Source organism: Chenopodium quinoa, unplaced genomic scaffold (genome assembly GCF_001683475.1).
Source record: "Chenopodium quinoa cultivar QQ74 unplaced genomic scaffold, ASM168347v1, whole genome shotgun sequence".
Lineage (NCBI taxonomy): Eukaryota > Viridiplantae > Streptophyta > Magnoliopsida > Caryophyllales > Amaranthaceae > Chenopodium > Chenopodium quinoa.
This window is the reverse complement of record NW_018744080.1, coordinates 1,515,220-1,528,867: the sequence shown is the minus strand read 5'-3', so window position 1 is coordinate 1,528,867 and position 13,648 is coordinate 1,515,220. Positions and strand designations below refer to the sequence as shown.

Below are 13,648 nucleotides of genomic sequence, written 5' to 3'. Positions count from 1 at the left end.
CCACTGTATAAGTGTTTCCTTTCCGAGTTCCTTCCAGCAAAACTTTCCCAGTGTCATTCTGAATGATGCTACATTTTTCAAAATCAAAACTTACAGAGTTTCCTTTATCACAAAATTGTGATATGCTTAATAAGCTGTGTTTGAGGCCCTCGACTAAAAAAACATTATCAATAGCTTGGGAACTTGACCTTCCAACTTTTCCTACGGCAACAATGCTGCCTTTCTTGTTATCATCAAAGGTCACTGTTCCTCCTGTATAGGCCGTCAGTGAGAGAAATCTTGATTTATCTCCTGTCATGTGCTTGGAACAACCACTATCGAGGTACCATTGGTTGTTCCCCCTCACTACGACCTGCAAAAGAAACTAAGGGTTAGATTCAGGAACCCCATCTTTCATGGGTTCCTTTGTTGATACAGCAAACTCATTTTTCTTTTGCCATACATAAGCTATATTTTTAGTGGACTTAAGTTCCTTTCTTTTGCAATCAATATCTTTGTGTCCTGACTTGCCAAAGAAGGAACACACAGTCTCACTAGGGAGTTCCACGTACTTTTTCTTTTTACCACTATTCTTCTTTTTGTGGTTGAAACCCAAACCCTCTGTCCTTCTGGTTTGAGCTTCGGATATCCACCTTGGAACTCCCATGTGGATTGCACTTTTGTTGTTTCTAGCTCTTTCTAAATCCTTTTTAAGGGATTCATTTTTGTCTTTAGTAACCTGCAATTCTTTTTTCAAATTTTCAAGATCATCATTAAAGGTTACTAAAGGCAATTGAAGAGCACTATTAGAATCAATGTTAGTGAATAACAATTTATACTGAGTCAATTCAACATTTAACATGATATTTTCAGTTTTGACTCTTTCCAGTGTTTCTTTAAGCATAGTGTTTCTATCTAGCAAATCAAAGAATCTTCCCTGAACATCTGTTCTTGAACTATTCAAATATTTCATATGATCCTTATAGATTTCTAGAGCTTTTTCATTTTGTCCAAGTTTAAGACATATTTCTTTATATTCATCCAAAGTTTCTATGAGCAAAGAAATTAATTTGTCTTTTGACTTTTTAGCAGACTCACTGTGTTTAGCCATCAAACACAGGTTTGCCATCTCTTCTTCCGTGGATTCTTCTTCATCCTCGGAACTTGTGTCTCCCCACGCAGCTATCATGGCTTTCCTATAATCAGATTTTGAAAAGTTTGGAGTATTAGATTTTCCGTGTTCCTTCATTTTGCCTTTTCCTTTTTCTGATTCCCAGAGAGGGCATTCCTTGATGAAGTGATCTGTGTTCCCAAATTTGTGGCATCCTCCAGTTTCCTTGGAATATTGGTTTTTCTTGAAGTTCCTTTTCTTTTGGTCACCAAACCTTTTGTTGCGGTACAGCTTTTTTAGCTTCCTGACTAGCATGGCAGCTTCTTCCTCTCCAGATGTGGAATCCTCTTCACTTGGTTGGACAACCTTTAGAGAAATTCCTCGGCTCTTTGAACTTTCTTGGCTTTTGTTTGATAGGTGAAGCTCATGAGTTATTAAGGAACCTGCAAGTTGTTCAAGGTTGAAAGTTGTAAAGTCCTTTGATTCCTGCAAAGCTGCCACTTTGGATCTCCACCGTTCATCTTCAGGAACACTCCTTAGAATTTTGCGTACCTGTTCATCCATAGGAATAACTCTACCAAGAGAAACTAATTCATTAGTAATATTTTTAAAACGAGTAAACATTTCTTGAATAGTTTCTTTTGAACCCATTTCAAAACGTTCATATTTAGAAAGCAGTATATCAATTTTAGAACGTTTAACTTCATGAGTTCCTTCGTGGGTTATTTCTAGTAAATCCCATATTTCTTTTGATGTTTTACATCCCATAACACGAGTGTGTTCATCTGGCCCTAAACCCCAAACTAGGAGTTTTTTAGCAGTAGCATTAATCTCTTTCTTCTCAAAGTCGCTTCTATCGTATTCAGAAATAGGTTTAGGAATTACCTCGTTTTCTGCATTGGTCTTTGTTACCTCGTAATCTCCTACCTCGATAGCTCGCCAGACTTGATAATTCTCGGACTGTATGAACATCTCCATCCTCGTCTTCCAATAGGCGTAGTACTTCCCATTGAAAAGTGGAGGTCTTTGTGTAGAATAACCTTCAGCTAGTCTCTCGTCCTTCGACATTGTTCCTCCAGGAACTTGACTCGACAGGGCTTCCTGCTTTTCCGAGTTCCTTGCTCTGATACCAATTGATAGAACAATGTATACTACAAGAGGGGGGGTGAATTGTAGTGTATGTAGACTATGGTAAATTTTGCGGAATTAAATCTACTACTAAGAAAAAAGACACTGAGATAGGCAATGAATAAATTCACTATGTAAAAATGATTTACAATCACTAATACGTTGCCTAGACTCAAGTTCCGTGAGGAACTCAAGTTACCCAACTGTGATCCCTCAATCACAGTTTCTCACACTTTGTGATTCTACTCCGAATCACTTGTACAGTGTAAACAACTCTCTCAAGTCTCACACTTTACAACTCTCACAACCCAAACCCAATTACACAATGATTACAAGTATTTCCTAAAGAACTTAAGAGACTAAGGATGGAAGGAACTTCTCTTTTAAACACTTTGAAACTCTATGCTCAGAATACTTAAGATTGTTTTTCCACACTTTCAAAACTTAACGTTGATATGTTTTTATAAAGAGAATATTCAAGCTTCCATCAAATTCCCACTTCCCCCTTAATCCCACGTTCTCTTTGGCTGAGAAGTTGGGATGTAGGCAGAGGAAATTTAGGAACATGATTTCCTTAGCTTGACTCCCAAGTTCAACGTTCTCCTTAATACTAGGAGCCAGTATTTACCAAGTCAAAAAAATCAGTTATTCAAAAAGATAATTATTTATTTATTAATTAAAAGATAAATAATTAATTAATTTAAAACTTATCTTTTTAAATTAATGAATTATTTATTTATTTATAAAATCTTTTTAAAATCTTTTTCAAAACTGATTTTTATCACTTCCTTAAATTAAGGGATATGAAAACTGTTTTAAAACTTTTGTTTAAAACTTTCTGAGTCAATCGTCAAGTTCCTTCAGGAACTTCGAGTTTCTTCTTAATTCCTTCCATTCCTTCTAACACTTTTGTTTCTTAAGCTCGTACACTGAGTAACTAAGTATATAGAGTTGTGAGGACATCTTGAAAGCTTGCATTCATCATCAAGTCTTCCAAACTCTGTTATTCCTACTCCGGAACATGTATTTGTGTACCTGAATCTTTCTGTTCAACCAAGACTCATAAACATCATTAGTCAGAGTTTGTTTTATGTAAGTCAATCATCAAAATATTAAGGTAGTCAATTCAACAAACAGCTTCAAGACGACGAGACAAACGACTTGCCGCAACATCAATACGCAAACCACAATTACCAGAGTTATGGCCTACTCTACCACAACGCTTACAAAATCGATAAACACCTTCATACCTGAAATAGACCCAAATAACACGGTTACTTGTAACACCCCAGAATCAGCGGCCGAGTCATGTCAATCACCATGAGTGCTCGCAACTCCGCTATTTGAGGAAGTCTGCCATTCAATATAGGGTCCAATTGGTTGAGATAACCCAAGTGAACAAAGATCCTTCGAGCCCAAGCTTCAGTCAAGAAAGGAAGCGGCAGCCCATAGACTCGTACCCATATCCGTGAGGTTGAGAAATTAATTTGTTGTGGGATGAGAGTTGCATCATATCTCCTCAGGTTGATTAGCCTACCATCAAAGGTAGTAGTGTACTGTCGGAGAAGGCCGTCCATGTCACTAGGGACTAAACATTCAAAAAGAAAGTAATTTCCAGTTTGGTGGACTCGAACATGACCCCTGGAGGTCCTCCTTTGATTGATAATGTGTTGGACGAAGGTGATAGTTGGGGGATTTGGGCCAATAAAAATTCCAATGACACATCTGTTGAAATTAATTACTCCAAGAGCATTAAAGTTGGATGGGGGTGAAATCAGAACACCCATTCTATGTGGCTGATTTGTGTTTTCATTTGGAGGGGGGTTATGATTATTCTCCATGGCAGAGAAGACATAGAATAAAAGACAGAAGAGAAGGAGAAGAGAATATTCAGATGGATGAGATGGACAGAAGAAGAGAAATAAGTGCCTTCTTATATTGCCGAAACTGGAAGATTAAAGACCACAAGCCAAGTGCATGGGAAACAAGTGTCCCTGCCTCGATTGCACCAGAGAAAACTTCCCCAATAATCCCCTTTGATGGGCTCAAGGAAGCAAAAGATTGCTTACATTCAATTGGGGGAGCAAGAAAAGCTTAGAGAAGGTGAAAGGTTTTGGAAAGATTTTTGGATAAATTTTCTGAAAAGTTTTTGCATGTACCACTAACCAAGAAAAAGCCAAGAAGCTAGGAAATTCTTTTGTGGAGTCCAAGGAGGAATAGGGTTAGGGTTTGGAAATGGAAACTCACGTGAAGTGAGAAAACTCTCAACCTAGAGAGAGGTGCTCTCAACTTAGAGAGAGAAAATAATCCATTATTAAAAAAAATAATTTAGAAGATAGTTATTAATAGTCAAAGATGCTTATTGGGGACCGTGCAAATGCTAAGTGAGTCGAACTTTCAGAAACGGAGGGAGTACATTCTTGAGCTAAAATGACTACACACAAACTTAAGGAAATTTTGTTAAAAACTACCAATTAAAGTGCGTGTTTTGAAAACAACTACCTATTAAAAAAAAAATTAAAAGAACTACCACAAAGTTGTAAAAAGTTTAAGTAGCACTACCACTTTAATAACTACCAATTAAAGCACGTGTTTTGAAAACAACTACCTATTAAATTTTTTTTTAAAAGAACTACCACAAAGATATAAAAAGTTTAATTAGCACTACCACTTTAACAATTTTGGCTAAAATCTCCGGTATTTGGGTCTCACTTTTTACCTTTATGAAGGGTAATTTAGTTAATTTAGATGATGATTTTATGAGGTAAAGGTAAAAAGTAGAACCTACATGCCAAACTTAATTATAAAATCCAGCAAATTTAATTTCACAGTTTGATGATACAGTACTTAACTCATACTTCCTCCGCTTCTTTATACTCGCAACAATTCTCATTTCATGCTTGTCGATACATTATTTCAATCGTTTATATCTTTGATTAGTCGTTTGATACAATACTTAACTCATTATTTCAACCATTTTTTTTATACTTTCTCCATGTTTCAATAAGTGTAACAGTTTGATTTTTTTTACTATTCACATAATGAGTTTGACTTGATTAATTTACTAATATATAAAAATCCAATATTATTGTATAATACATTGTTGAATTCATTATAACATATACTTTTATAATATCAATTTTCCTATAATTTTATGAGAAGGTATTGCGCTTGCCTCACCAAAGGCTTGCCTCAAAACAATAATTCCACTTTGTAGATGATATCATATAAACAATATAGGATATAATTAAGCCTATACATGATATCATGGAACAAAGAGAGATATGATATCATTGAACAAACAAATGATATCATCTATAGGTGAGATGATATCAATATATACACACTAGATGTTATTATCTAGGATGATATCATGGAACCAATGGAGAATATCATAATACCAATAAAGGATTATCATAGATACAATAGATGATATCAATAACTAATACTGTAAAAGATATTATGCATCCAATAAACTAATGGAGGATATCATTTAGCCTACAAATTATATCATATATCCATTAGAAGATACTCCCTCCGTGTTTTAATAAGTGTTACACTTTGACTTTTATTACTATTTATATAATGATTTTGACTTGATTAATTTACTAATACATAAAAAGACACATGTTATTGTATAATACATTGTTGGAATCATTATAATGTATATTCTCATAATATCAATTTTCATATAGTTTTACAAACATATAATTAGATAAATTTATGGTCAAAGTCGTGTCTAGGCATGTGTGTTTGGTCAAAGTGTAACACTTATTAAAATATAGAGGAAGTATATATCACCCAACCTATAAATGATATTATCAAGCCTATAAATTATATCATATAGCTTAGGCAATGGATGATATCATCCAGTTTATAGATGACATCATAGAACTACTAGAGGATATCATCCAACCTATAGATAATATCATGAAACCTATATAATAGAAGATATCATTGAACTAATAAAGGATATCATAGAGCTAATATAATATGGGATATCATCTAGACAATGGATGATACTATTGATACCATCCAACTTATAAAGGATATAATCCAAGTTATAGAGGATATCATACAACTTATTATAGATGATATAATCTAGACAATATCCAACTTATAAACGCTTACAATTGAACATAGAATCACATAGCACAATTAATCTCAACAAATATACACACCACAAGAAAGCCCCAAATTGAATTTTTTTTTAGCCGGCCTTTTTTTGAAAAATTCGAGAATTTCAAGCAATAATCAAGCCAAATCAAACATACATGGACAAATATAATCAATAATCTTTATTTTCTTTCCTCTCCATCCTCTTCAATTCTCTTAAACTATCTCTCTCTTCCACCATGGATGACATCTTTGATCCCGATGAGTTTCTCGCCGTCGACAATACCAATCTCACCATTGTTAAGGTTTGATTATCAAGTGTGTTGAAAATAGTAAGAGTAGAGAGAAAATGAGGAAGAAGATGAGAGAGTGTTTACGGAAGAGTTAAGATGGACCGACCAATGTTTGGGTGAGGCTTTGTGTAAATTTATTAACAATATGATTAGATAAATTAATGGTCAGAGTTGGGTCACGACATACGTGTTTGGTCAAAATGTAACATTTATTAAAACACGGAAGGAATATGTAAAAATTATAAATGTTAGGGCCTGTTCTCATTGACTGAACTGAGCTGAACTGAACTGAACTGAACTGAGCTGAACTGAACTGAACTGAACTGAACTGATCGAACTGAACTGAACAGCTGAACTGAACTAAAATGAATATTTTATAAGAGAAGGAAATTAGGAGCTGAACTGAACTAAACTGAACTGAACTGAACTAAGCTGAACTAAATTGAACTGAACTGAACTGTATTTCAACGTAAGAGAACAGACCCTTAGTATTAAAATAGTATAAAACTATAAACCGAAACGAATTTAATAAGATCTCACGTGACTATATTTTTTCTTAGTTATAAATCAACAAAACTAGTCAAAATGGAGTATATGAATATTATAAGGATCTTGCTAACGAGCGCCCCGGGGCGTTAGATAAGGAATAATTATATTGGTTGAAATGATATTAAGTTCGGAATGCATGACGAAATCACGCGTTGTTCGGTGTAATTAATGTTAATTTTACTCTAACATTCCCATTTTTAATTCTCTTATCTAACGTCCCGGGAATGCTCATTAACTTTTGCCATATTATAAAATTCAAACTGTATGAAAGTGTAAAAATAATTGAAGACATCCAAAGCAATATCCATAGGAATACGTAACTGTAACAAAGGCGGCGTTCAATGAGTGACCTACTCATTTATTGAACATCAATTTATAGCCAACCATTTTTTTAATTTTATTTTATTATTGTTTTACTCCGTATCACGTATAAAGAGAAATATACTATCACAATTTTACAGTACAGATTGAAAACGACGCGTATCCGATACTAGATCATTGCTTGTGATCCGGTGTGTACGCACATCTCTCTCATTGTCACGGGGGTTAATCTTGTAGCACCTCTATTTAATTTTTTACTCGTTCCACCATTTAATTTCATTTAGAAAACAATACAATTATGAGTAGTCTAATGAACATAAGTGATTCTATCAATCTTATTCATTTACATAACTATGAAAACGAACAAAACTACGAGTAATAAATTGAACATAAAAGAGGGAAAAAAACCCCATAAAAACATATAAACAATCATAACTCTAAATTTACCGGAACATCTAAGATTTTGTATTAATGCTAATGTCAAGTACTTGCCCCAATTTTTTTTTTAATCTTCGTATACTCAATTGCTCATAAAACTTGACTGCACCGATTGTTTGTTGGTGCAGTGATGATTGAGACTACACTTGGTAGGAATGACATGTGTTCGGTCCCCTTTAACAATAATCGGAAGGAGATTGGAACCTAACCATCCAAAATTGGTCCCTGAATCCAGATTAACCCAAAAGGTGAATCGGATCGAACACCAAAAAAATTAAAAAAATAAAAACTTTGACTCAAATGTGTAATAACTAGTTTTTCTTTAAAAAAAATTATCATGCAATATTGTATTTATAACAAATGTTTTCTTTCCTTTTATTGTTGTCATTTCTCTCTATCTCTCTCCTCATCACATGTTTTTTTATATTTCTCTCTCCATTTACCACTCACATACAAATTTTGTATAGGAGTCTTTGTTGATGTTTTTGTTGCACATAATATGTAACGGAGGTAGTATAACTTATATTTTCATAACATCAAATTTATCGACAATTTACGATTATATCAGTATAATAAATATTTATTTATTGTCAATTCTTCCTATTTTAAGTTTTTTATATGCGCCCTTACAGCTTTATATACTTTTTTCCTTTGTGTCCAAAAAAAAAAAAAAATACTTTTTTCCTTTTTATTTTTCATTATTAATTTACTGATGTGCGGCAGCAAAATTACGAATGAGCGGTGGAACCCCGAATTTTATGCCTTGAACGAAGAATCTGTCTTCATTACATGACAATTTTCACACACTTATTTATGCCTCAATTAATACTCAAAAGTCTTCCGTCAAACATAAAAAATTAAAAGAACTATCCAAAATCTTTATATCCAATAAATTCTCTTTGTTTCGCCAAAAAATACAAAGCCAATTGTTTTTTGTTTTTTTTTTTTTATACAATTGGTTTTAGTGCGGGAATTAAGAAAATTGTAAATTTTGTACTCCCTGCTTTTCCGAAAGAACGATCCATTTAGGTTTATTTCGCTGGTATGAAAATCTTAATTTGCAAGAATAAATATACTAGTTTTGTGCCCCGTGCGATGTCCGGGTTGTTTGTGGACTTTTAAGATAAAATTATATTATAGTTCAATTTGATTAAGTAGAATTCTAAATTATTTTTTTTTTTGCTACAAAGTCTATCTATATTTATCAAACGTGGTACGACACTTGACGAAAAGTTAAAACGCTATACGATGTTGTCTCATGGCCTAATTATAAGTTTATTATTTGGTATTTTATCGAAAATAAACCTCTAAATTAATCATCTTATTATAAAATTCTATCCTAATTTGATTGAAAATGGAAATTTTAACTAACTTTTTTATCTTACGAAATCTATTTAAATTTATTCAAGATGGCGCGACACTTGGCGAAAAGTTGGAATGCCAAGTGTCGCTGTTTTGTGACATGGATAAAAGTTTAACTTTATATATTAGTTACTAGTTTTGTACCCGTGCGATGCCCGAGTTATTTTTTAAATTTTGAAATAAATTTTTAATCAAAATGTCAAATTTCAAAATATATTTTTAATACACAATTAGTTAGGAATTGATGTGCTTTTGTAACGATTTAAACTATGTAGTAGGCATGTAAATGACTAATAATAATATTGGTATTTTATGAGAGTGAGGGATAGCTCAAGTGGTTAGAGCTTCCCTCCCGATTCTAGCAGGTTTTGGGATCAATTCTCACCCCTGTCCTTATGGGCTCTCTAAACACCAAAAAAAATATTGGTATTTTTCTTAGAGTTATAATCTAAGTAATATTTTTGTAAATAAAATTATAATTCAATTCATGCATATGAAATATTTTAGAGTTATAATCTAATATTTTTTGTTGAATAAAATTATAATTCAATTTATACCTATGAAATATTGGTATTTTATCGAAAATAAAACTCTCAACTAATAATTTTATTCTAAAATTCTATCCAAATTTGATTGAAACTAATTAATTTATCTTATGAAGTCTATCTAAGTACATCCAACGTGGTGTGACACTTGGCGAAAAGTTGGAATGTCAAGTGTCGTTGTCTCGTGGTCTGGCTAAAAGTTTAGCTTTATATATTAGTTATATGATATGATATGATGGGAAAAAACAAGTCAGCAATAATTTGCAATTAATATCTGGATAGAGAAAGTCCTAGATGTAAGTTTTTATCTTTATCCTATGCCTAATAAACATGATGTAATAATGCATTAATCCATGTGATGCTTTATTAGCCAATAAGATTAAAATATTGTTTTACAACAACCAATATAATTAAAATACACAAGATTGCCAAGCTGATACTTTTAAAAAGAAGGAAAATGAATAGATCTTGAGAAAAATCAAATAGGTCATTCTTTTTGGGACTAAAATTAGGCTAAACGGGTCGTTCTTTTAGGGACGAAGGGAGTAAAACTATTAATGGCATGTGGGGTTAGAGAGAAAGAAAAAGTAGTTGACAATAAATAAAGTGATAGAGAGAGAAAATGTTGGGAATCTATACTTAGTATTTAAAAACTCTAGCCGGAAAAATACACATGTCTCCATTCTATTACACTATTCTAGCTTCTTTTACACCAGATGTGCCACATGTATTCTTATACGAAGTATATTTTTTTTAATTTTTTATTACACTATCTTAATTATTTCATTAAACTTATATTTTCATCTTTTTCATACACGCTTCATATTCATCTCCCCTATTCATTTCAACCTTTTCCTTTTCTCTCTTTAATTTTAGTCACTTCACCTTCTTATTTTAAAGCCTCATTTTGAATTAGAGCCCTAAAAATCTAATTTCTTTAATTATATTTTAGATTACACATTACACCCCATAATGATTTATTGGTATTTCCTCGATCACTACCTTTCAATACAACTTTCTATAAACAATCCGTGCATTGCACGGGTTAGAAGGCTAGTTGATGTTAAAAGTACAAAAAAGTAAAGGAAAAAAATGACAATTCATAAAAAGAGGGTAATAATGTCAAAAAATACAACCTTTAAACAGAAAGAGAACATTATATTTTGATTTACCCAAAAAAAATGAGGTTTTGTATTAAGGGACGGAGGGAGTATTATGTTATTAGATTAGTGATTAAAACTATTAATGATTAAACAAATGCATTAAATTGAAGACCGCTAAGAAATGGTGCAGACGTTAACAAACCGAGTATTTCTACATTCTTTCCTTTCTCTATAGCTTGAGCAACACAATTCACATAATAATGTCAAAATTAATTGAGGCTCGATCATTAGTGGCGGATTTTAAACAAAAATGTAAAGGGTTTAAACCACCAACCTTACCTTTAAAATATGGGATGGGTCAAGTAGGAGACCCGCCCTATCCCCACTCCAATGGGGCGGGGATGAGTCTCGGTTTGGCGGGTGATGGGGTGGGGATAGGGATAAAAACCACACCCGCCATGGGTGATGGGGCGGGGGTGGATTTTAAGTTGTACTCGCCTCATCTCCGCCCCACCACCTCATCCCTACCTCATACCCACATCTATATATCTTTAAAAGCAAATTATATACTTTTATACTGTTTTATAAAATAATTACGTGAAATAAAATATTAATTAAAATACTTTTAATGTACTACAATTATATTATAAATAAAAATGTGTGTAATATTAAGAATGTTTTATTGTAATAATAATAATAATAATAATAATAATTATTATTATTATTATTATTATTATTATTATATCCTTATAAATTAGGTGGGTTTTGGATGGGAATTAAGTGGGTCTTTGGTGGGGATTAAGTGGGTATGGATATCCAAATGGAGGGTGGGGCGGGGATGGTTTTGGAGTTGTATCCGCCGGGGCGGGAATGTGGATGAATATCGGACCCGCCGCGGGGATGGGGATGAATATCGGATTCGCCGCGGGGATGGAGATGGGGTTGGGGATGAAAATGTTAGGTGGGGATGGGGTTGGAAAGACCAACATCCGCCCCGTCCCGCACCATTGACATTACTATTAATAAGTGATAACTTATATGGAGTAGATTTTTTTCATACCCCTAGCCTATCTAGTACTCCACTTATAAAAATTACTAGGGACTGAACCTTTATTATGAGTCTCAAATAAATCCTTCCATTAAGGGCTTATAGCAATGAACTAGCCAAGTGATATTAATTAACAAGTGGTTATTGACTTATTATTATTATTATTATTATTATTATTATTATTATTATTATTATTATATGTGCAATTTTTGAATATTATTTATTAGATATAAAATTCAAAAGTAGTACTTGTATATAAAGTGTAGCATATGTATTATTATTGTTAATACCATTTTCAATGGTGAGACTCAAGTTTGAGTATTGAAATACAAAACGAGTTTTTTTTTTTTTGTGATACCATACCCACTTCTCAATTTAGCAACTCATGTGAAGCCTAATTTCCCAATGATTAGTGAGACTCTCTAAAATATACAAATGTCATTTTCAATTTATTGCTCACCAAATCCTTTTCTTTTTTTAATATCAAACATTGTTAGATTAAAAAAATAATAATAAACTTAAATAAATTACAAAATATATTAGAATAACTTTATTTTAAACTTGCCAAGATTAGATACCAACTTATTGGTATACATTGTAAAAAATACTCACATGAGTCTCATCATCATTATGGCGCCATTTTGGTCGAGGGATATATCGGTCGTTGGACAATCACCCTCAAGCCAAACAATATTTCTACCTAAACCAACCTAAGACAAGTTTAGGGTAAGTAAAGGATCGTATCCACAGGGAATGGGTATGAGTACACCGAGAATATGAAACGGTTGTAATCTAGTTCGGTCACAAGTTTGGGGTTTGATTAAATAACTACTATGGAGACAAACACTAGGGGGGGAAATGGGAATCGACACCAACCAAACCTATGAATCAAAACAATAAGCAAGTATGTACACAAATTGGGTGATAGAAAGGGCACTCAACATTGTCTTCTACCGAAGCCACCACACTAAGCATTCTTAAACCAAACTCAACTAGCAAGATAGGCCAACCAAGTTTTAACAATGGGAAGTAGACTACTAACTCGGGTTTGTCTTTCGATCGGTTCGAGATAGTACTAAGGCACAAATAATTGGGATTTCTCTCCTAATTACCGCAACTAATAAGACTACTATATCATCCAAACAAGGAACCGTAATCAAGATAGAAATTCGGTCTAATCATACAAGAAAAGGTTCACTTCTTTCGAAACCACAACACTAAACATTCCTAAACCAAACTCAACTAGCAAGATAGGCCAACCAAGTTTTAACAATGGGAAGTAGTCTACTAACTCGGGTTTGTCTTTCGATCGGTTCGAGATAGTACTAAGGCACAAATAATTGGGATTTCTCTTCTAATTACCGCAACTAAGACTACTACATCATTCAAACAAGGGACCGTAATCAAGAGGAATTTAGCATAATCATACAAGAAAGGGCTCACAACTAGACCTCATCTTTCAATGCAAGCATAGAAGTGAATACATGAGCAATAAGTGGCCATCCAATTACACATGCAATTAACCAATTCTTTAACAATCAATCATCAATCCAAAATGAACATGCAAGCACAAATGTCAATCAACCCATGGCTTGGTTGGGTCTTCACCCAACCCCTAGCTAACTAACTACTCACTAAACATGGTAAAGAACATT

At 33.2% G+C, this 13,648-nt stretch overlaps 1 protein-coding gene across 1 annotated transcript; it reads right to left on the bottom strand.

Moving 5' to 3' along the window:
* Window positions 1-364: 364 nt before the first annotated feature.
* On the bottom strand, window positions 365-2,158 carry LOC110691350. Its single transcript, XM_021868269.1, has one exon. The coding sequence runs from the start codon at window positions 2,156-2,158 to the stop codon at window positions 365-367; it is 1,794 nt and encodes a 597-aa protein (XP_021723961.1).
* Between the last annotated feature and the right edge of the window lie 11,490 nt (window positions 2,159-13,648).